This window comes from Rhinoderma darwinii, chromosome 1, assembly GCF_050947455.1.
Source record: "Rhinoderma darwinii isolate aRhiDar2 chromosome 1, aRhiDar2.hap1, whole genome shotgun sequence".
NCBI classification, from domain to species: Eukaryota; Metazoa; Chordata; class Amphibia; order Anura; family Rhinodermatidae; genus Rhinoderma; species Rhinoderma darwinii.
Genome location: NC_134687.1, coordinates 283,987,991 through 284,014,004, shown reverse-complemented (window position 1 = coordinate 284,014,004; position 26,014 = coordinate 283,987,991). Strand labels below are relative to the sequence as shown.

Genomic DNA, 26,014 nt, shown 5'->3' with positions numbered 1-26,014 from the left:
ACTTTTTCCCCATAAAAAGTGTTTGTTTACTAGAAGTGTATAAAAACTAAAAAATACACACACAAAATTCTCTTTTCCATTTCTCCCACCAACAAATGTAATAAAAAAAGTTAATCAATAAGTTCCATGTACCCCATAATGATACCAATGAAAACTACATCTCGTCCCGCAAAAAACAAGTCCTCATACGGCGACATCGACATGCAAAATAAATAGTTACGACTCTTGAAAAGCGGCGATGCAAAAACAAATAATTTTTGTCTAAGTGTTTTAAATTGTGCAAAAGTAGTAAAACATAAAAAAAATATACATATTGAATATTTCCGTAATCGTACTGACCCATAGAATAAAGTTAACATGTTGTTTACACCACATAGAAAACGGCGTAAATTTAAAAACGCAAAAAACAATGCTGGAACAGCAGTTTTTTTTTCGATTCCTTCCCTAAAAAAAAAATGAATAAAAGATCAGCAATAAAATATATACACCCAAAAATTCTGCACTTGAAAAATACAACTCGCCCTGCAAAAAACAAACGCTCATATGGCAATATCGACATAAAAATAAAAAAAAGTTATGACTCTTGGAAGGGGAGGAAAAAACGAAAAAGAATGCTTGCCCGAAATAGACCTGGTCCTTAACCCCTTAGTGACCACCAATACACCTTTTCACGTGAGTCACTAAGGGGCCTTAGACTAGGCTCACGTGAAAAGGCGTCAGCCTAGCCCAAGTCCTGCATGGGTCTCCCGTGCAGGCTGGAGCCGTGACTCAGCTGTCTGATGACAGCTGAGCTCCTGCTCCAACGCCCGCAATCGAAGTTTACTTAGATCGCGACCGTTTAACCCGTTAAATGCCGCCGTCCATAGCGACCGCGGTATTTAACTTTGTTTACAGAGGGAGTGAGCTCCCTCTGTCACCCATCTGCGGCCCGCAAATGCAATCGCGGGTCTCCGATGGGGTGTCATGGCAGCCGGGGACTTGATAAAAGCCCCCAGGTCTGCCCTGGACATATGCCTATTAGGACGCGCCGGAGGCACGTCCTAACAGATTGCCTGTCAGATTTACACTGACAGGCAATAATGCTCTGGTATACGAAGTATACCAAAGCATTATATCAGCGATCTGAAGATCGCATAGTAAAGTCCCCTAGTGGGACTAGTGAAATAAATAATAAATGTGAAATAAAGATTAATAAAAATTACAGTAAACAAAAAAAACAAACATTTTTTTCCATAAAAAGTGGTTTTATTTAGTAAAAAAGTGTAAAAATAAAATAAAAGTACACATATATGTCGCCGCGACCGTAATGACTCGATTAATAAAGTTAATATGTAATTTAAACCGCAAGGTGAACACCATAAAAAAAAACCCGTAAAAAACAATGGCGAAATTGCAATTTTTTTCCATTGTCCCCCAAAAAAAGTCATAAAAAAATGAATCAATAAGTGCCATGCACCCAAAAACAGTACCAATCAAAACGTCTCGTCCCGCAGAAAACAAGTCCAAAAAATCACTACATTGATGGAATAAAAAAAAGTTACGGCTCTTGGAAAGCGACGATGCAAAAACAAATAATTTTAGTTCAAAAGTGTTTTTATTGTGCAAAAGTCGTAAAACATTAAAAACCTCTACATATGTGGTATCGCCGTAATCGTACCGACCCATAGAATAAAGGTAACATGTTATTTACGTCGCACAGTGAACAGCGTCAATTTAAAAACGCATAGAATAATGGCGGAATTTCAGTTTTTTTCTATAATCCCCCCATAAAAAGTTAATCAAAAAATTATATGTACCCAAAAATGTTGCTATTAAAAAGTACAACTAATCAGCAAAAAACAAGTCCTCATACAGCTATGTAGACGAAAAAATAAAAAAGTTATAGCTCTTTGAATGCGACTATAGAAAAACAAATAAAATAGCTTGGTCATTAGGGCCTAAAATGGGCTGGTCACTAAGGGGTTAAGGGAGTTAAAAAAAATAAAAAATAAATCAAACCATGTGGAGAATTTTTATAAAGAGGCCATGGGCACCAGGTATCATAAAATGTATTACTCTGGCCAGTGTCACAAGCAAACAATTTCCCCATTATACAAATCCCAGGAAAATTTCTTGTACCACTAAGGGTATGTTCACACGCAGTGTTTTCAGGCATAATTTAGGAGTTTTATGCCTCGAATTACACCTGAAAAAACGCCCGTAATACGACTACAAACATCTGCCCATTGCTTTCAATGGGAATTACGATGTTCTGTTCCCACGAGCCTTTTACGCGTCGCTGTCAAAATACGGCGAGTAAAATGACGGCTCGTCAAAAGAAGTGCAGGACACATATTGGGTCGTTTTTGGAGCCGTTTTTCATTGACTCCATTGAATAACAGCTCCAAAAACGGCCGTAAAAAACGCAGAGGAATATGCAAGTTGTTAAAAAAAAAAAAAACTTCTGAAAATCAGGAGCTGTTTTCGCCTGAAAACAGCTCCGTATTTTCAGACGTTTCTGGTAACTGCGTGTGAACATACCCTAAAAGATAGGAGGAAAACTTGATTTCCAGTGTCTAGGAATGACCTGGCGAGCTGCTCGGACAAAAAAAAAATAAAAAAAATTTAAGGAGATCCCTTTTAATGGAGGTGAAAGAACCAGGATATATAAAAAGGAGGACCATGACCAGGGTCCAAGGCAGCTGGGGAGCAGACATTTTATTATATAAGTCGTTGATGGCCTTCCAAAAAGAAAAAAACTTTTCATTTAGATTAAACCTATATGCAAACTGTAAAAAACTTTTTCCCAAAGGTGGATATACCGTTTGAGAACTGCAAGTTTGATTCAGCGTCAGCAAATAAATGTTATTCTTTGTATAAACAGCAGGCAAATAACTTGACACAAAGTATATTAGAAAATCTTATACATTTTCATTATACAAATAAATAAATTTGCTGAAACTGGAATACCCCTTTTATAGAGAGTAAAGCAGAGCAGGTATTTGTCATAATTGCACATCATTAGGAATAGGTAGTTTAGTTGTAATAGAAAACGAATAGTAAAAAGGGGTAAATACATACAAATAAATTTGAAAAACATCCAAGTTTCTAAAAGACTAGATAACCAAAACAAAAACACGCCTTAACGTGTAACAATCTTAGAAAGGATATTTGACGTCCATGTTTATCTATTGACAAAGGCCTCCGATGTGGGGATCCAAGCCGATTTCGATCTCTATATACTCTGTCCACTAGACCATGATGTCGAGTTGTCCTACTTGTATCTAATCCAGATGATGGAAAGGGAGTCTGTAAAAATAAAAATGTTTGTAAGTAAATATTGTTAAGCCAGAACACACCGTTTTAGCAAATTCTATAACATATATATATATATATATATATATAACACACAACACTATCGGTGACATTTATTGAGATTAGCAATGTGGCCATCTAAATAAAAAAAAAATTCTACCTCCCTCCGTTATTTAGATATCGGTGCCGTTATATTTGGCGCCTGATATTTAAATAACCCCCTGAACAGGCAAGGGGGCGTGTTACTATGGCTGTGACACTGTGCAATCAGATATGGACAGTGCCACAGCAAGAGCGAGGAGAGAGAATGTGCGATTGCAGTCTTTTCACACGAACTGGCAAGGGGGCGTGTCACTGCTACGGACAGTGTAAGAGCTGGGGAGCGCTTGCACTGTCCGTAGCAGAGACACGCCCCCTTGCCAGTTCAGCAGACAATACAAGACTGATCTCTCGCAAGAACTGAAGAGAAGAGCGCACGCTCTCCTCTCCACAGCTCTTACACGGTCCGTAGCAGTGACACGCCCCCCTTGCCGGAAGACTAATCTTGAAAGCCGAAGAGTGAGAGCGCGTGTGCGCGCGCGCGCGACTGACTGACTGTCTCTCTCCCCCCCCTCTCCCCCCCCCCTCCCCCCTCTCTCCCCCCTCTCTCCCCCCTCTCTCCCCCCTCTCTCCCCCTCTCCGTAACACAGTCCATATTGGATTGGACAGTGTCACAGCCATAGTAACACGCCCCCTTGCCAGTACACGCCCCGTTGACTGTTCAGGGGGTTATTTAAATATCGGGTGCCAAATATAACAACAGCACCGATATCTAAATAACGGAGGGAGGTAGAATTTTTTTTTTTAAGTGCCCCAGGGTTTGTGCAGCCCTCCCAATTACATGGTGCACATGTATGGGGAGGTGAAAGGTTCTCTTTAATTGTTCGACCGAATACAATTGAATCTTGTTGGAAGTACATGTTTATAGAGGAGATGTGCTGCCTAAAGTGATAATTTTAATGGCCGCATAAAAGATGCAATCAGCCAAACGAACGAGTGTTTGATTGTACGTCGCTCATCGCTGCAATGCTTACACAGGGAAATGATTGTATACGAGTGTTCGTCTGAGCGATCTTTTGCCCAATCAACGGCCTGTGTAAAAAGACCCTTAAGCGACAACACAGACTGAACCTCTTATGGTGTGATGTCCTGGTTTCCCCAAACGATTAGTTGGGATAAAAATGACTAGCCCCAACGTTACTGGGCTGAAACACATCTCATAGCTCTACATCGTTACATGTAGTCAATTAACGCGAATTCATTATTGCTGTTAATGTGTTGAGCTGCTCTACACGGAGGCTATATGTGCAATGTTCATGAAAGGTAATTTATGGACATGCACTTTAGAACGGTCAATTTATTTTTTTCACTTACAGTGTGAAGTAGATCGGGTGTTTTTCTTTTATTTTCACAGTGACAAAGGAGGAGGAGGAGTTTATCACCACGACAACCCCTATTAGCGCACAGGGACACCATAGTGTGGGGTCCCTGTAAAAAAACTCCTGCTTTAAACAGACCTTGCCTTTATAAGAAAATCTCTTTAACCCCTTCCCGACATTTGACGTATCCATACACCAAAGTCGGGTAGGGGAAGTATGGAACGGGCTCACGTAGTGAACCAGCTCCATACAATGCCGGTGTCGGCTGTATGTTACAGTCGACACTTCAGAGTAAGGAGCGGCATCACGCTCGAGCGCGATCCCACTCGTTTAACTAAACAAACCGTTTCCCATTTTCCCCCTAGAGCATAGTAAAAAAATAAACATAATTGGTATCGCCGCGTCCGTAAAAGTCTGAACTATTACAATATATCCTTATTTAACCCGCACGGTGAACGGCGTAAAAAAAAAAAAAATTGTAAACGTCAGAATCTCTATTTTTTCGTCACCTAATCTCCCACAAAAAAATTACATAAAAAGTGATCAAAACGTTGCATGTACACCAAAATGGTATTATTAAAAACTACAGCTTATCCCGCAAAAAATAAGCCCTCATACCACATCGACGGACGGAAAAATAAAAAAAAGTTACGGCTCTCGGAATTTGGCTACATAAAATAAATTCTCTATATTTGGTATCGCCGTAATCTTATTGATCCACAGAATAAAGTTAACACGTTGTATTAATTGCACAGTGAATTCCGTAAAAATGGCACGCAAAAACAATGGAGGAATCACTGTTTTTTTTCTTTTTCTACCCCACAAATAATTTTTTACCCGTTTCCTAGTACATTATATGGCAAAATAAATGGTGCTACGAAAAACTACAACTTGTCTCGCAAAAATCAAGCCCTCATAGGACTATACAGATGGAAAAATAAAGAAGTTATGGCTTTTGAAATGTGGGGAGGAAAAAACTAAACTGAAAATCTGAAAAAGGGGTTAAACACAATCAAGCGTTCCACAATTAAACCAAGAATCACACACATCGTTTTGATGCAGTTTTTAGCGTTTTTTTTATAGCCAAACATAGGAGTAGACACAAAAGAAAGGAGATACATCAGTCTTTTCTTTAGATCTTTCCTTACTTTTGAATTTACTTCTGGCTTTGGCTCAAAAAACTGTTTCAATTGAAATTAGATGTTTGATATTGAAAGTAAGTTTTTAACTGCCAAGAAAGGAAGTAAATCGACCTGAAAGAGGAATTGCAATTGAATAAATTTGATCTACATTTGAAAAATGATTTCCAACCACCAATTAATGTGCACCTAATTGAAATATTCATGTGGATATTGTTGAGGGATATACATAAACTGAGGGAAAATTACCGACAAAAAAAACAAAATAATAATGACCTGATTAACCCTTCCAAGACAGAGCTCATTTTGGCCTTCAGGACCAGCCCCATTTTTTTCAAATCTGACGTGTTAATTTATGTGGTAATAACTCCGGAATGCTTTTGCCTATCCAAGCGATTCTGAGATTGTTTTCTCGTGACATATTGTACTTTATGATAGTGGAAAAATTTGGTCAATAAATTCATTGCTTATCTGTGAAAAACACCAAAATTTAGAGAAATTTGCAAAAATTATGATTTTTCTAATTTTAAATGTATCTGCTTGTAAAACAGATAGTAAGTAATACCACACAAAATAGTTACTATTTCACATATTCCATATGTCTACTTTATATTTGCATAGTTTTTTTAACATTTTATTTTTCTAGGACGTTACAAGGCTTAGTACTTAAAGAGGCTCTGTCACCAGATTTTGCAACCCCTATCTGCTATTGCAGCAGATAGGCGCTGCAATGTAGATTACAGTAACGTTTTTATTTTTAAAAAACGAGCATTTTTGGCCAAGTTATGACCATTTTTGTAGTTATGCAAATGAGGCTTGCAAAAGTCCAAGTGGGTGTGTTTAAAAGTAAAAGTCCAAGTGGGCGTGTATTATGTGCGTACATCGGGGCGTTTTTAATACTTTTACTAGCTGGGCGTTGTGTATAGAAGTATCATCCACTTCTCTTCACAACGCCCAGCTTCTGGCAGTGCAGATCTGTGACGTCACTCACAGGTCCTGCATCGTGTCGGCCACATCGGCACCAGAGGCTACAGTTGATTCTGCAGCAGCATCAGCGTTTGCAGGTAAGTAGCTACATCGACTTACCTGCAAACGCCGATGCTGCTGCAGAATCATCTGTAGCCTCTGGTGCCGATGTGTCCTCGCTCGTCTGACACGATGCAGGACCTGTGAGTGACGTCACAGCGTGATCTGGCAGAAGCTGGGCGTTCTGAAGAGAAGTGGATGATACTTCTCTTCAGAGCGCCCAGCTAGTAAAAGTAGTAAAAACGCCCCGATGTACGCACATAATACACGCCCACTTGGACTTTTACTTTTCAACACGCCCACTTGGACTTTTGCAAGCCTCATTTGCATAACTACAAAAATGGTCATAACTTGGCCAAAAATGCTCGTTTTTTAAAAATAAAAACGTTACTGTAATCTACATTGCAGCGCCTATCTGCTGCAATAGCAGATAGGGGTTGCAAAATCTGGTGACAGAGCCTCTTTAACCAGCAATTTCTCACATTTTCAAGAAAATTTCAAAAGGCGATTTTTACAAGGACTGGTTCAGTTCTAAAGCGGCTTTGAGGTCCTTATGTACTAGATAGACCCCATAAATCACCCCATATTAAAAACTGCACCCCTCAAAGTATTCAAAACAGCATTCAGAAAGTTTCTTAACCCTTTAGGCGTTTCACAGGAATTAAAGCAATGTAGAGGGGAAATTGACAAATTTTATTTTTTTTGCTGCAATTCATTTGTAATAAAAAAAATTCTGTAACACAGAAGGTTTTACCAGAGAAACGCAACACAATATTTATTGCCCAGATTCTGCTGTTTTTAGAAATACCCCACACGTGGCCCTAGTGTGAAAATAGACAAATACTGGCCTCAGAAGCAAAGGAGCACCTAGTGGATTTTGTGGCCTCCTTTTTTTAGAATATATTTTAGGCACCATGTCGGGTTTGAAGAGGTCTTGTAGTGCCAAAACAGTGGAAATCCCCCAAAAGTGACATGGTTTTGGAAACTGCACCCCTCAAGGAATTTTTCTAGGGGTATAGTTAGCATCTTGACCCCACAGGTCTTCTGCTATATTTATTGGAGTTTGCCTGTGAAAGTGAAAATCTACTTTTTTTCTTAAAAAAAAAAAAAAAAAAAAAAAAAAAGATATTTGCAAGGAATAAAGAATAAAAAGCACCCCAAAACTTGTAAAGCTACTTCTCCCGATTACAGGAATACCCCATATGTGGTACTAAACGGCTGTTTGGACCCACGGCAGAGCTCAGAAGGGAGGGAGCGCCATTTGGATTTTGAAGCAAAGATTTTGCTGGATTGGTTTTCAGTTTGCAACGCCCTGGAGGGAGAAAAACTGTGGAAACCCCCAAAAGTGACCCCATTTTGTAGACTACACCCCTCAAGGAATGTTTCTAGGGGTATAGTTAGCATTTTGACCACTCAGTTTTTTTGCTGAATTTAGTGGAATTAGGCCGTGAAAATGAAAATCTACTTTTTTCTGAAAAAACATAGAAATGTTTAATTTTTACAATGAATAAAGGAGAAAAATCACTCCAAAATTTGTAAAGCAATTTGTCCGGATTACAGCAATACGCCATATGTGGTAATAAACTGCTGTTTGGACCCACGGCAAGACTCAGAAGGGAAGGAACAGTATTTGGCTTTTGGAGCTCAAATTTACCTGGAATGGTTTTTGGGTGTAATGTCGCATTTGCAAAGCCCCTGAGGTATCAAAACAGTGGAAACCTCCCAAAAGGCCCTTTAGGGGACTGGAACGAGCGATCATTAGGTCGCTGGTACAATACACTGCAGTACTAATGTATTGCAGTATAATATCTATTTTACAGGCTCCTGTAACGGCGATACCTGCAGAATATGGAGCGGGCGCAGCGCATGAGCCCGCTCCATATATGACTTCACCGGAGCCGTGCGAGGACTTATTTGTTGCGGGACAATCTGTAGTTTTCATTGGTACCATTTTAGGGTACATGTGATTTTTTTTATCACTTTTTATTACATTTTTTTTGGCAAGCAAAGTGACAAAAAAAACAAACTAATTCTGACAATGTTTTTTGTCTTTTTACACTTTTCACCGTGCACTATAAATGACATTTTACTTTATTCTGCGGGTCGATACGATTACAGCGATACCAGATGTATATCGTTTTTTTTATGTTTTGTGGCATTTGCGCAATAAAATCACTTTTCGATAAAACTATTTCTTTTTTGTGTCACCATATTCTGAGCGCCATAACTTTTTTATTTTTCAGTCAAAACAGCTGTGTAAGGGCTTGTTTTTTGCGGGATGGGTTGTCGTTTTTATTGGTACTATTTTAGGGTACATGCGAATTTTTGATCACTTTTTATTCTATATTTTTGGAGGGTTGATGGCCAAAAAAATTGTAATTCTGACATTGTTTTTGAATTCTTTTTTTACGCTGTTCACCGTGCGGGAAAAATAATTTTATAGTTTGGGTCGTTACGAACGCGGTGATACCAAATATGTGTAAATTTTCTAACATTTTCATTTTTTTCCTATAATAAAAGACTTACAGGAAAAAAAGCATTTTTTGTTTTTGTAACTTTTATAACTTGTTTTTACACTTTTATAAAACATTTTTATTACTTTATTATTTACTTTTTACGTTTTACTTGAAGACATGCAGCACTGATGGCTGCTATAATACATTACACTACCTAGGTAGTGTAACGTATTATAAACTGTCAGTGTGACGCTGAGAGTCACACTGACAGGAAGCTTATGAGGACCGGCCTCCGGCTGGTTCTCATAGGCTGCTGTGCATGGCAGACCCGGGGGCTGTTATATGGCCTCCGGTTCTGCCTTATAACCAACTGCAGCACCCGCAATCGGTCCCCGGGAAAGTTTGTTGTAGCATCAAACTTTCCAGTTTGTTGTAGTAAACTTTCCAGTTCGTTGCTACAACAAGCTGTCCCTGCAATCACATGACCGGGGACCTGAACCAATTAGGTCCCAGTCATGTCTCCGGGACCAGAGGCAGGGGTTAACAGCGCGATCCGGGTGTCAGCGCTACTCTGAGACACCCGGATGGCGCTTTTAACACCCACCGTGAATTCACGTCGGCACCGCACAGAGCCCAGCAAATGCCGACGTGAATATACAGTGGGCGGTCGGGAAGCGATTAATAAAAAATAATAATCTGGAGATAACCCGAGAACACAATGTTGTACTACCAAAAATACAGTAAATATATAGGGGATCTACCTTGCCGATCGATTGTATTAGACAGGGGTTTCTTCATTTTCTCCTACTTACATTCCAAGAGCCAGAACGATTTTATATTTGTCTGTATAGCTGGTGAATTATTTTGGTTTTTGTAGCCATATGAGTGCTTGTTATTTGCAGGAGAAGTTGTATTTTTTAATGGTACCATTTAATATACTGAGAAACATTTAAAATTTATTTTGTGGGGTGGAATTGAAAACAAAAAAACATTTTTATTATTTTTTAAACTAATCTGAATTCCAAAAATATATTTTATAAAAAAATTTCTAACTTTTTTTTTGTCGTCCCCCTATGGGACTTTACCATTCAGGGCTTTTAAATGCTATGTAAACCTTTCTAGCCTTTTTTTTTTTTTTATTAAACGTATGTGTTTTGCTTTAACCCCTTAGCGCACCAGGATGCACCGGTACGTCCTGCATTGAAGTGCTTTAAGGCACAGGGACGTACCGGCGCGTCCTGGCTAAAAACTGTCACCCTGTCAAAGGACAAGGTGACAGAACTGTGCCGTCAACGGTTTATGACAGTTGACCGGCACAGTAAGACGGCAGGGGACCATTCACAGCGGTCTCCTGCTGGCGATCGCTGTGATTGGTCACTCAAAGCAGACTGACCAATCACAGCTCCATGACGTGTAAATGTGATGGCGCTGGCTCAGAAGCTGAGCCAGCGCTAACACCGCCGGGAATCAGCTGTCCGACTCCCCTCTGCAACGGCCAGGACCGGAGCTAGGCTCCGATCCGGCCGATTAACCCCTTCGATGCATCGATCAACGTGATCGATGCATCGAAGTGTCTTGTAGCCTGTCGGCAACCACGATGGTTGCCGCGGGCGCAGGTGTCAGCTGTTTGTTACAGCTGACATCGTGCCCTAACGGCCAGGACCGGAGCAAGGCTCCGATCCGGCCGATTAATCCCTTAGATGCAGCTATCGCTGCATCTAAGTGATTAGATCGTACCCTATGGTTGCTAATGACAACCATCGGCACCCGCGGGTGTTCCGATGGTTGCTATGGCAACCATAGCCTAACAATCGCTTCCTAGTACGGAAGCCTATTAGGCCCCGCCGGGAGGCGAAGCCTAATAGGCTTGCTGTCAGTGAATAGCTGACAGCTCTAATACACTGCACTATGTAGGTAGTTCAGTGTATTAGAATAGCGATCAGGGCTTCATGCCTTCAAGTTGAAACAAGTTAATAAAAATGTTGTAAAAAAGTTAAAAAAAATAAGTTTCACGTTAAAAAACACTATAACAGCCTTTTTTCCTATAATAAGTCTTTTATTATAGGAAAAACCAAAAAACATTAAAAAAAAGTAAACATATGTGGTATCCCCGCGTCCGTAACGACCCAAACTCTAAGAATATCACGCTATTTTAAAAAATTGTAATAAAAAACGATTCCAGAATTGCTGTTTGTTAGTCGCTACCCCTCGCAAAACAGAATAAAAAAAAAAAAAAGGGATCTAAAAGTTGCATGTACCCCAAAATTAAACCATTAAAAAACGCAGCCAGTCCCGCAAAAAACAAGCTCTCCCACCGCTTTTTTGACGGAAAAATAAAAAAAGTTATGGCTCTCAGAATACGGTGACACCAAAAATAAATTATTTGAAACAAAAGTGATTTTATCGTGCAAACGCTTCAAAGCATAAGAAAAACTATATACATCTGGTATCACCGTAATCGTACCAACCCGCAGAATAACGTAAAATTGTCATTCATAGCGCATGGCGAACGCCGTGAAAAAATAATAAAAAATATCAGAATTGCAGGTTTTTGGTCACCTCGCTTGCCAAAAAAATGAAATACAAAGTAATCACAAAATCGCATGTACCCCAAAATGGTACCAATGAAATCTACAGATTGTCCCGCAACAAATAAGCCCTCACACGGCTCCGGTGGAGAAAAAATAAAGATGTTTTGGCTCTCAGAATATGGCGATGCTAAAATGTGCAGTGTTCCAAAAGCGGATAAGATCGGGCGCCATTTATCAGTGCGACGCTGGCCACACATCTGTGGATAATTATTTATTTACCCCATTATTATACTCTCTTATTATACCCCTGATGTTCTCCGCACAGCTTACATATGCCCACGCATCATAACTGAAATACCAGCAAAACGCCAAACAAAACAACTAGCGAGCAAAATCCACGCTCCAAAAAGCCAAATGGTGCGCCCTGCAGCGTGCCCAAGCAGCAGTGTACGTCCACATATATGGCATCGCCATACCCGGGAGAACCAGCTTAACAGTTTGGGGTATTTGTCTTCAGTGGCACGAACTGGGCACAAAATATTGTGCACTAAAATGGCACATACCTGTGGAAATTTGCAATTTTCACTTTGCACCATCCACTGAGCATTCATCTCTAATAGAAAAAAAAAAACCTGTGTGGTCAAAATGCCTTGAGGGGTGCAGTTTCCAAAATGGGGGTCACTACTTGGGGGTTTGTTTTACTATTTGACCCCAGAGCCCTGCCGTTGTGGGCTAATGCTGCGAAAATCACCAAAATAGGTCTCACATTCGCCTTTCACTCCTAAGCCCTGTCATATGTCCAGGCAAATGATAAACGCATTGAGGGGTGTAGTTTACAAAATGGGGTCACTTCTCATGGTTTTACACTCTACTCTGGTACCTAAGGGAGCTCTGCAAATGCGACATGGCGCCCGTACACCAGTTCAGCAAAATCTGTGCTCTAAAAGCCACATGGCACTCCTTCCATTTTGAGCTCTGCCATGTGCCCAAACATCAGTTTAGGGCCACACATGGGGTATTGCCGTACTCGGGAGAAATTGGGTAACAAATTATGTGTTGTTTTTTTCTCCTATTACCCCTTGTGGGAAAAAAAATTGGGTGCAAAACTACATATTTTTGGGAAAAAAAATAATTTTTCATTTTCACTGCCTCATTCTAATACAATCTATGAAACACCTGTGGGATCAAAATGCTCAGTACACCCCTAGATGATTACCCTGAGGGGTAAAGTTTCCAACATGGAGTCACTTCTCAGGGGTTTCTACTGTACGGGTACCTCAGGGGCTCTGCAAATGCGACATGGCGCCCAAAAAACAATCAACCAAAATCTACATGCCAAGTAGCACTCCTGCCATTCTGAGCCCTGCGGTGTATCCAAGCAGCAGTTTATAACCACATATGGGGTATTGCCGTACTCAGGAGAAATTGCTTTACAATTGTTGGGGCGCTTTTTCTCCTTTATTCCTTGTGAAAATTAAAACAATTCAACATTTTAGTGGAAAGAATGTAGATTTTCATTTTCACCGCATAATAGCAATAATTCAGCAAAAAAAACTGTGGGGTCAAAATGCTCACTATACCACTAGATAAATTCCACGAGGGGTATAGTTTCCCAAATGGGTTCACTTTTGCCGGGTTTGCACTATTTTGCCCCTCAGTGGCTTTGCAAATGTGACATGGGGCCGCAAACCATTCCAGCAAAACTTGAGCTCCAAAAGTCAAATGGCGCTCCGTCCTTTCTAACTTCCGCCATGTGTCCAAACAGAAGTTTATTACCACATATGGGGTATTGCTGTGCTCAGAAGAGTTTGCTTTACAAATATTGGTGTGTTTTTTCTCCTTTATCTGTTGTAAAAATGAAAAAAATCTGAGCTAAAACTACATTTTATTAGAAAAAAAATTAGATTTTCTATTTCACGGCATAATTCCCATAAATTCAGCAAAACCCGTGTAGGGTCAAAATGCACACTATACCCCTAGAAAAATTCCTTGAGGGGTGTAGTTTCCAAAATGGGGTCACTTTTGGGGAGTTTCCACTGTTTTGGTCCCTCCAGGGCTTTGCAAACACGACATGGCACCGAAAACCATTCCAGCAAAATCTGCGCTCCAAAATCCAAATGGCCCTCGTTCCCTTCTGAGCCCTGCCGTGGGTCCAAACAGCAGTTTATTACCACATATGGGGTATTGCCGTAATCAGGAGACATTGCTTCACAAATGTTGGGGTGCTTTTTCTCCTTTATTCCTTGTAAAAACTAAAACATCGTATGTTTTTTCAGAAAAAAAAGTAGATTTTCATTTTCACAGACCAGTTCCAATAAATTTAGCAAAAAACCTGTGGGCTAAAAATGCTAACTATACCTCTTTAAAAATTCCTTAAGGGGTGTAGTTTCCAAAATAGGGTCACTTTTGGGGGTTTCCACTGTTTTGGCACCACAAGACCTCCTCAAACCTGACATGGTGCCTAAAATATATATTCCTAAAAAAAGGAGGCTCCAAAATCCACCAGGTGCTCCTTTGCTTCTGAGGCCGGTATTTCCACACTAGGGCCACATGTGGGATATTTCTAAAAATTGCAGAATCTGGGCAATAAATATTGAGTTGCGCTTCTCTGGTAAAACCTTCTGTGTTACAGAAAAAACTGTATTACAAATGAATTTCGTAAAAAAAAAAAAAATTACATTTGTCAATTTCACCTCTACTTTGCTATATTTCCTGTGAAATGCCTAAAGGGTTAAAATAATTTCTGAATGTGGTTTTGAATACTTTGAGGGGTGCAGTTTTTAGAATGGGGTGTTTCTAATATATAAGGCCCTCAAAGCCACTTCAGAACTGAACTGGTCCCTGAAAAAATAGCCTTTTGAAATTTTCTTGAAAATGCGAGAAATTGCTGCTAAAGTTCTAAGCCTTGTGAGGTCATAGAAAAATAAAAGCACGTTCAAAAAACGATGCAAACATAAAGTAGACATATGGGAAATGTTAACTAGTAAATATTTTGTGTGGTATTACGATCTGTTTTACAAGCAGATACATTACAATTTAGAAAAATGCAGATTTTTGCAAATTTTCTCTAAATTTAGGTGTTTTTTTACAAATAAATATTGAATTTAACAACAAAATTTTTTCAGTATCATAAAGTACAACATGTCACGAGAAAACAATCTCAGAATCGCTTGGATAGGCAAAAGCATTCTGGAGTTATTACCACATAAAGTGACACGTCAGATTTGCAAAAATCGGCTGTGTCCACAAGGCCAAAATAGGCTGTGTCCTTAAGGGGATAATATACATTTTCAAATCAACATTAAAATTTTGATTTACTTTTTGCGCTGAGCACAAATTGATGAAAAAGTCAAATCGCGACTATGATAGAAAGGTGTCAAAATACAGTTAAAACCAGCTTCCTGCATTTGGGGCTGTGTAGCCGAAGACTGGTCAGAGTGCCCACACTGACCCTATCGACCAAAGGCAGCACCTACAATGGGCATGTGAGCATCATAACTGGACAATTGAGAAATGGGAGAAGGTGGCCTGGCATGATGTAAAGTAAACGTGATACATCAGGTGGACGGCCTAATCCGTGTGTCTCGCTGAATTAGGGTAGAGATGTCACCAGGAGAAACTATGGGAAGAAGGCAATTTGGCGGAGGCAGTGTGGTTCTCTGGGCAATGTTCTACTTTGAAACTTTTGGTTGGACATTCATCATCTACCTAAACATTGTTGCAGACCAAGTACACCCCTTCATGGCAACGGTATTGCCTAACGGCAATGGCGTCTTTCAGTAGGATAATGAGCCTTGCAACACTGGAAAAAAAATGCTCAGGGACGGTTTGAGGAACATGACACATCGTTCAATTTGTTGACTTGTCCAATCCATCTACCTCGCAACTTACAAGACTTGAAAGAATCTGCTGCCAATGTCTTTCACGCCCCCGATATCCATATGGACAGGGGTTGTCTTTATAAAACAATTCTTTTAAGGACTGCTACACTAGCATTCCATGTGAAGCAGGCCTTCTTGATTCGCCTAAGGACTCATTCAGATGACAATGTTGTGACCAAGGACAATATGTGGCAGCGCAGAGCCCCTAGGTGACCACATTACAGACCGGTACACGTTCTGTTATGCAGTACGGGCGTCAAATTAGGGGTTTGTGCCCAAGGCCTGACTCACACGACCGCTGCGCATCTTGGACATGAAAAACTGCCGTTTTAGTTAAGAGTCTATGGAGGGATGCGTGAAAAGAACGGACATGTCCTGTTTTCGCACGGACCCTTCACACGGTCCGTTGAAACAATTGCCACAATGGCCACATTGAATTACATAGGTCTGTGGGACGGCCGCTGTTTCAGCGGCCGTTTAACACGCTCGTGTAAATAAGCCCTAAATGATCCTGGATACAGATGTGTGCATGAGCCCAAATGGTATGTTAACACACAAGACATATGCACGATAGGCAGACTGAGATCTTCCCGTTGTATTGAAATGGGACAAAGTCACAAAATATGTGTGGATGGAAGGGACGTGCAGTCAATTTGAAAAACCGCATCATGTTTAAATAGAAGTATGGGGCTTTTTTGTCCACAGGTGCGAAAGGGCAACATTTTCAGTGCTAACATTTCTACACCAAGAACATGCACCCATTCCACATCTGAACATGCCTAAAGACAAAAAAAAAAGGAATGTTTCATTTTGTAAAAGGTCACAATAATGCCATTCAGCCACCTAGAAACTGCAATTTCACTCAATTGGCCAACAAGTTACACTATCAACCGTGAACATCAAAATGTAAAGATTTATTCTTTACCACATCAGGTCACTCATATCAACCTGTTGTTTTTTTTCCCTTCTAAAAATATATAAATTATGTTTTCAGGTCAGTGAATACATATTAACAGTGGCAGCTTGCTCACAGTTCTCCCCTCGCTTGTCCTCATATGAACTGGACAGATGTGGACCCTCTGCATTGTAAAACACTGCTTGAAACACAGCAGTGATGAGAATCTTGGGAGGAAACAACAGTGAACCATAAAAAACATTAACTCAACACCCATCTAGGAAGGATTTCAAAAAGACACTACGCAAATACTAATGTGAATGAAAGGAAAACATTCTGTACAATGCTCAGCTTTCTAAGCATACAAATATATTACTGCTATGTTGGCCATCATACATTTCTGTACACAAAATAAAAATCAAAAGTTAAAATACAATTATGTGATAGTAAAGCTAGCTTGAAATATTTTGGGGAAGAAAAAAAATTGAAAAAAATAAGTTTATAAATAACAAGTTTAGGCAAATTCAGAGCAAAATCTGCATACATTTAGATCAAAACTTTTCTCTAATGATTAATGCTGTTAATTCAATCTACACAAAAAATGTACAGATCCAGCCTTGTCACCTTTTACTAGTTGTCATCTACATTGTGAAAAAAAAGGGCTGGAGACTGTGTATACACACACACACACACACACACACACACACACACACACACACACACAATTCCTTCTCAAATGAATTAGAATATCATCAAGAAGTTTATTTATTTCAGTAATTCAATTCAAAAAGTGAAACTCATATTATATTACAGATCATTACAAACTTGCGGGATCCATTTCTTATTTTTTTTCTTCTATTGTTGATGATTATGGCTAACAGTTAATGAAAACCCCAAATTAAGTGTCTCAGAAAATTAGAATATTATATAAGCCCAATTTCAAAAATGATTTTTAATACCAAAATGTTGGCCTACTGAAAAGTATGTACAGTATATGCACTCAATACTTAGTCGGGGCTCCTTCTGCATGAATTACTGCATCAATGCTGCGTGGCATGGGGGCGATCAGACTGTGGCACTGCTGAGGGGTTATGGAAGCCCAGGTTGCTTTGATAGCGGCCTTCAGCTCGTCTGCATTGTTGGGTCTGGTCTCTCATATTCCTCTTGACAATACCCTATAGATTCTCTATGGGGTTTAGGTCAGGCGCGTTTGCTGGCCAATCAAGCTCAGTGATACTGTGGTTATTACACCAGGTATTGGTACTTTTGGCAGCGTGGGCAGGTGACTGGAAACTTCACACTGGACCGCCAGCATCTTGGATTGAGTGCCTCTCCACTCTTCCTCCAGACTCTGGGACCTTGATTTCCAAATGAAATGCAAAATTTACTTTCATCTGAAAACAGGACTTTGGACCACTGATCAATAGTGTTGGACCATCAGTACATCGGTGCGGGTCCGACACCCGGACCCCACACTGATAAGCCGCTCCGGTGGCCTGCGGGCACCGGATGTTATGGCCCATTATGCTATGTACGTAGCGGCCGTGCTGCAGAAATGCAGGTCTGCTCCTATTCACAGTACTGCAGCTCGGCCGCTATTCCGTGGCCGGAGCCAACAGCTTCCGGCATGAACATACGGTGCACGGAGGCACTCTACCTGCTTATCTGTGCGGGGCCCGGGTGTCGGACCCCCACAGATCATGTACTGATGATCCATCCGGTGGATAGGTCATCAGTTGTCAGAAGTTGGAAAACCCCTTTAAGTTACGTTTACATCTTCACATTTGTTTTTGTTTTTTTGCAGTACATTTTTTCTTGTTCTGCAAATAATCACAAATCTTATAGCAAGTCAGCTTCCATTAGATCCAAAAAATGAGATGCACGTGTGCGTTTTGCGCACGCAAAAAACGCAGCGTTTTGCGTGCGCAAAAGGCACTTAACAGCTGCGTGTGTCATCAGTGTATGATCACGCAGCCGCCGTCATTATGACACTCCATTTGAATGTTTGTAAACAGAAAAGCACGTGGTGCTTTTCTGTTTATATTCAGAGTTTGACAGCTGTTGCGCGAACCACGCAGTTCACACGGAAGTGCTTCCATGCGGCATGCGTGGTTTTCATGCACCCATTGACTTCAATGGGTGCGTGATGCGCGAACAGCGCACAAAGATAGAACGTCGTGAGTTTTACGCAACGCACTCGCGCTGCGCAAAATTCACGCACTGTCTGCACTGCCCCATAGACTAATATAGGTGCGTACGACACGCGTGAAAAGCACGCGCGTATATTACGCTCGTGTAAATGATGCCTTACCCAGGGTCTTTTTGCTTCTGCGTCCAGATCGTCCTCCGAAGATTATGTTTTATGCCATGTGACTGCTGCAGTTAATCACAGGCTGCAGCGGACACATGAGATGAAACATCATCCCTGGTGGCCTGGCTGCAGGATGGTCAGAGGGACGCATCGCCATGGCTACGGGTAAGTATAGACTTTTTTATTTTTACCTGCTGTTTTTCGCAACGGACATTCCAGCAAAAACCTGAACCACAATTTGGGAGCAGGGACCAGTGTGGATACGCTGTGTAAATGTACACAGCGTATCTGCCCTGTGTGAACGTAGCCTAAGTGTATGGCCAGTTTCGGTTTGCTCAGTTTTTAACATCAAGGATAAGAGACAGCAGCATTCTTTCTGAAATATTAGGGCCCGTTCACATCAGCGTTGAATCATTCATGGATTCCGTAGTAGCTTTCCGTCGGAGGAACCAATGAACGGAAAGGCAAACCATAGCTTCTGCTTGCATTACCATTGATTTCAAAGGCTTCCGTTGCGAATGGCTTCAGTTTGTCGACGTTCCGTAAGGTTTCCATTTTTTAGCGGAAACAATAGCGTTGTCGACTGCACTATGGTTTTCCACTAAAAAGACGGTAAGTAAGTAATGCAGTAAATGAATGATAAAGCCAAAAGAAAAACAAAACAGCCAAGAAAATACCACAGATGTCGACCAGTGATAGCGGTCACTAACCAGTACACACAGGGAAGATGGTGCAGCTGGATATATAACAAAAATAAATAAATTCCTGTGCCAAAAATTTAGCACAAATGCGATCAGTGATGGCGGTCACTGATCAACGCTCAGTAGGCGAAAGACGTACAGAGGGAGGAGGGGCAGATTAGAGGATAGTAAAACAGTCAGCAGCAACACAGATGATTAGGATTACTCACACACAGCAAGTGATTATACAATTTTGCAGAGGATCCACAGCACAGGAGGCCACAGAAGAGACAACACAGGTCAGTACAGCACAGCTGAGGTATGCATCCGTTCTTCACACCGTTATTAACCAGAACAAACCATGCAGAGCAGGTACTGTTATTTTAATAATGGCTATAAGCTGCGATTGGTCAGTCTGTATAGACCGACCAATCACAGCAAACTGGGAGATAGCACGACCACTCCATGAATACTAGGCAATGATTGCTGTTGTCCCAGAAAGCACCAATTTCTACCTTTTCAGTGTGCCCTAAGGAACAGTGATTGGATATCTGGGCAAAATACTGTGATTGGCTGGTCTGAATAAACTGGCTAATCGCAGTAATCGCCTTCGGGAAGTGGTGGCCCCCTGAGCGACAATTAAAGATGGCTTGCTGTTAGGGACAAAGGCCATCTTTACTTTGCTACTGTGCCTTAAAGGGAAGGTGTCACAGGAAAAAATATTTTATATGTTATTGCTTTTAGTATGTCATTAAAATAAATTTTATTTATTTGTGTTTTTGTGTTGTAATTTTTTCTTTTACTTCTCTATGGGGGCTGCCATTTTTTTTCATCTCTGTATGTGTCGATTAACGACACATACAGAGATGGAATACGGCACATACATCCACATTTAGAATGCGAACGGGAGCCGTTCCATTCACTATAGCGTACGCCGTCTGTGTGGGAACGGCGCATGCGCTGCTCCCACACAGTCCAAAAGGAAAGTCTTCGGCAGAGCGACATCCAGCGCCATTTTCATGTAGACTGGAAGCCGCGACCGGACAGTAAGATGACTACTTCCGGTTGCGGCTTCCGTCCATAAGTTCAGAAGCAAGGACTAGGAGCGGAGGCAGTGGCGGCAGGAGCAGGTAAGTTATGTTTGTGTATGTATGTTTGTGTTATACAGTGATTACCACTGTATCTAATCCTCCTACACTGTGCATTCGCTCAAAAAATGGCGGCACACAGTGTAGGAGGTTTGAACATTCAACCCCCTCCTTTCTCCTGGCACTAGCCAGGATAAGGTGGGGGGATTGTTTGAGCACACTAGAGCGAGTGTGTCTTCTCCAATTCTGCCGCATAAAGCAATGAGGTTGGTTTACCACATGCCAATGCTGCAATTTTGGGAATTGCTCCCTCTAGTGACCAGCACATGGACATTTTATAAATTAGAATCTAATTTATAATATTTCCTGACTTAAAGAGGCTCTGTCACCACATTATAAGTGCCCTATCTCCTACATGAGATCGGCTCTATAATGTAGGTGACAGTGATGGTTTTTATTTTAAAAAACGATCTGTTTTCACCACTTTATTAGCAATTTTAGATTTATGCTAATGAGTTGCTTAATGCCCAAGTGGGCGTGTTTTTACTTTAGACCAAGTGGGCGTTGTACAGAGGAGTGTATGATGCTGACCAATCAGCGTCATGCACTCCTCTCCATTCACTTAGGCACCGCATAGGGATCTTTTTAGATCAGTATGTGGTCTCTTATACTAACACATTAACGATACTGAAGTGTTTAGACAGTGAATAGACATTCCACGGGATGTCTATCCACAATCTGTGCACTTCGTTACTGTTTGTGGTAGTTACAGCAGAGGAAGCGTAATCTCGTTGTAACCGGTCATCTACAGCGTAATCTCGCGAGATTACGCTTCCTCTGCTGTAACTACCACAGAAACAATAACGAAGTGCAGAGATTGTGAATAGACATCCCGTGGAATGTATATTCACGGTCTAAACACTTCAGTATTGTTAATGTGTTAGTATAAGACAGCACATACTGATCTAAAAGGATCCCTATGCGCTGACTAAATGAATGGAGGAGCGCATGACGCTGATTGGTCAGCGTCATACACTCCTCTGTACAACGCCTACTTGGTCTAAAGTAAAAACAAGCCCACTTGGGCATTAAGCAACTCATTAGCATAATGAAAACAGATCGTTTTTTAAATAAAAAGCATTACTGTCACCTACATTACAGCGCCCATCTCATTATGTAGGAGATAGAGGCTCTGTCACCACATTATAAGTGCCCTAACTATACGGTAATTTGCATAAAGCCATTGCAGACAATGAAGTACAGTTACGTCAAATGTCAGCAAGGGGTTAAATGGAGGAAAATAAACAAGGTACACTCAGAGTTCAAGCCAGTTTCCTTAGAAACAAATGAATACCAATTTAAAGCAAAAATCATATTAATAGAGCAATTTAAGTATTTATCACAATTCTCTAACCTTTTCCTGTCCATATTCTTGTATACTGGTGCTGTACTAAAGATAGGTTTGTTAGAGGAAAAAAAAAAAAAGATAACACAAGTAACTTTTAGAACCAATTTAACCAGTAGTCTAAGCAAGTAATACAAAGTGCAAGCCCACTGAACAGAGCTCTAATAAAATCCTGAGAGACAGGCAGGGAAGCACTCCACAAGGTCCACTGTACCCTAACCACTATGGTTAAAAACACAAAAAATAGCCATACTCACAAATTGGGCAGGTATAATCCCAACAGGACGCAGCCAGGTCAAAAATGCTGCTGAAGGAAAGTGCACAGGTGTGTTTAAATAATAATAGCCACTCCCACTAGCCTTGAGGGGAGTGGCGTGTGGTGCATGGGATATGTAGTAAAAAGTAAATTAATAGTGTATAATGAGCAAGTAGTAATAATATGTGTGAAATATAGGGGGCAGTACTAAAAGGGTCAGGAACGTGAGTGATGCATGAAGTGTGGGTGCAGTGTGTTAAACATGGAGGGCTAATGCGTAAATCATGAGGCACAGCCTATATAGCCTGGTAGCAGCCTATTTGTAACGCCATGATAGTACATAGAGCGGGCTGCCCTGCTTGCTATGCCAGACCGCAACACACCATGCTCTGCCAGCAATGAAGACCTGGCTGCGTCCAAAAAGTAGTAAATATAATAAACATGGAAAATACATGGGGTATTGGTTGTAATTTTGGCCAAAAGAACGCAAGCTCACAATCCTCGTCACGGATCCCCACACTTGCGAGTCACTAACTGGAACTTTTCGTTCCAAACTTGAAGCTAACCACAGAAAAAAAGTGGTTAGCTTCAAGTTTGGAACGAAAAGTTCCAGTTAGGGACTCGCAAGTGTGGGGATCCGTGACGAGGATTGCGAGCTTGCGTTCTTTTGGCCAAAATTACAACCAATACCCCATGTATTTTCCATGTTTACTTGTATTATATTTACTACTTTTTGGACGCAACCAGGTCTTCAATGCTGGGAGAGCATGGTGTGTTGCGGTCTGGCATAGCAAGCAGGGCAGCCCGCTCTATGTACTATCATGGCGTTACAAATAGGCTGCTACCAGGCTGTGCCTCATGCTTTACACACTGCACCCACACTTCGTGCATCACTCACGTTCCTGACCCTTTTAGTACTGCCCCCTATATTTTACACTTTATTCACCACTCACTATACTCTGTACTGCCCCCTATATTTCACACATATTATTACTACTTGCACATTATACACTATTCATTTACTTTTTACTACATATCCCATGCACCACACGCCCCTCCCCTCAAGGCTAGTGGGAGTGGCTATTATTATTTAAATACACCTGTGCACATTCCTTCAGCAGCATTTTTGATCTGGCTGCGTCCTGTTGGGATTATACCTGCCCAATGAGTATGGCCATTTTTTGTGTTTTTAATCTTATTATATGTCCCACTTTTTTTCTGTGGTTAACCACTATGGTGAGAGATGTTTCTCAATTGCTTGGGAAAGCCGCTACTAAACACCGCTCCACTCTTCTATACTGCGACTCTGCTCCCACTTTACTGCAGGGATATGCCTGGTAACCTCTGCTACAGGAGTTTTGGGAAACACCCCCTTCAAAATGGATAATGGGCCCTGAGCCTTCACTCCATGGACTTTCATCCTTCCACCTTACCCGTCCTCTTAAAGAGGACCTGTCGCAACCTCTGACATCTAAAACCAGCTGGTGGGCTTACCGGCCGCTACAGCACTCTGTGGCTTTATTTTCTTTCTAGCCGCCCTATGACACCCAGTGCTCCGTGTCTATGACACCAATTAGATTATGCCATCACATTCACTTGTACCATTCCATATAAAATGAATAAAACTAAAAAAGTAAATAAAACGCTGAAGTCTGATCAGAATTTCTTGTGTAATGAAAAGGTGTGAGTCCATATGTATTTCCTTCTAAATATTTTGCGTTGCAAAAATTCCATGTACGAAGACTGTTGTATTCCTAAGGACTGTCACTGCCATGCATAAAATTCTGTAAATAGCATTAGGCTGGATTTACACATTGGTCAAAATGTGGTTTTAACCGCGTGCCACAGCTAAACAGGTGTCACACCTCTATTAGCTAAAGCGAAGATCCAGTGCAAAGAGGTTCCACTTTGAATGGGCACAATATAATACTACATTTCTGTGCACTCACCCGGCAGTTTCAGCTGCTGGACCCGTGTCTGACCGCTAGTCGGTCCTCCTTTACGGAAGGGGTTGTCCAGATGGACTAAATTAAATTCTGAGATAGGATTGTTTGACATTAAGGAGGAGAGATTCTGACTACAATGTTTCCCCTACAAATTTTTGGCAGGAGAAGTGTTGTTATGAAGACCTAAAGGACCAAATACATTGGTACCACCACCTGACATTCTCATTGCAGGTCCCTCCTGATACAGGCCAGAACAATTAAATGATTGCTACGTATAAACCAGATATGACGTGGGACCATGGCTAGCTAAGTAACTAGGGCTCTGTGTGGCTGTCATTGTCTGGTGGACACTGTTGGTGTGGCTCTTTCCTCAAGGGAACGGAGATACCTTTTGGCACTTTACAACACTTCAACTCAGTCGTACGAAAATTTTATATAAAATATTAACCGGTGTATTTATGGAGAGGTAGCCTATAGTATGAGGGCCTGGGGCAAACTTTGGAAACTTTATAGGATATTGACTTGTGTACAAAAATATTTATTTGGGATCCACTTATAATCTATTCAGACTTCTAAAGCCCCCCAAATTATTATTGTTATTTTTTACTGTATAGGAAAGTATTGGTTGCTGCTACCACAAAAAAAGATGTTTAATGTGTAGTAAACTTTTGGTTAACATGGCTGCCTATGTGTTCCCATCAGATTTTCCCAATGTATGCTCTGAACATAAACACTTGACATGGTGTGAAAAGACCCTAATATGTAGTAGTACATGTGGATTTTACTGTATTTTTTATTTTTGTATTGGAGTACGAATTGCACTGTAACCAGACCTTTGTCTGCCAAGTAGGGAGTGCTAAAACGTTAATACCCACCACTGAGCGACGGATCCCACTGTTTGTAACCATCTGGGATCTTTTAAACGTTGTCATTTTGACAGAAAAAAAATAAAAATCCAGATATAAGTCTGCAAGGACATTGCTTCGGCAAACAATAGCCTCATAGAATTTTTGTTTTTTGATACACAAATCTGTACATTAGACATGTGGCCCTAATGTGAAGTGAGCACATACTAAAATCTCATGCACATGGCAGAGCTGTATGGAGGAGTCATGTAGGACTATGTTGTGACGGGTACTTTGTGTGCCGCCATGTAAGCTGCTAGTCTCCTTTTGAAATATTGCCGTTAGGGGAGAAAAGTAATAAAAAACCTCTTGCCATATGTTTATGTTGGATTCTTACAGAATTAGAGGCACACAGGCACAGTAAGGCCCAATGCTCTTCTATGGGTGCCCTATGATGGCGTCATACAAATATTAAAACGGGGCTCTACACCTAACACCTTACATTAGGCATGTGGCTTAGACGGAAGTAGTTCATCCATAATGTATTCACTATATTTTATCTAGCATGTGAAGATACATGTAAATTAGGTTATTAAATACAGAAATTATTTCTCTAATACTCATCTTTTAGAGTTACTCCCTTTATGAAACGGAAAGGTTCCCTGCAGTTGTATTACAAGGTAGTGGGGCACTAATAGACAGCCATGGGGTCATACTGTACCTCTGTAAGCCGCCGATTTCATATGGAGGTGCTTTTTTCTGAACGAATCGGACTGACGTGGCATGCTAATATGCTGTATTATGGAGTATTTCTCCACTCCACTAGAATAACATGGAACAGGG

General features: G+C 40.9%; 1 protein-coding gene across 5 annotated transcripts in view; it reads right to left on the bottom strand.

Annotated features, from left to right (window-relative positions):
• The window catches only part of CRTC1 (CREB regulated transcription coactivator 1), a 169,505-nt gene that overhangs the window by 106,219 nt on the left and 37,272 nt on the right, over window positions 1-26,014 (bottom strand). For all 5 annotated transcript variants that reach the window (XM_075864532.1, XM_075864552.1, XM_075864539.1 and 2 more), the window contains one exon: window positions 3,151-3,288. In XM_075864532.1, the coding sequence (XP_075720647.1) occupies window positions 3,151-3,288 (138 nt within the window). The remainder of the gene's footprint in view (window positions 1-3,150; window positions 3,289-26,014) is intronic.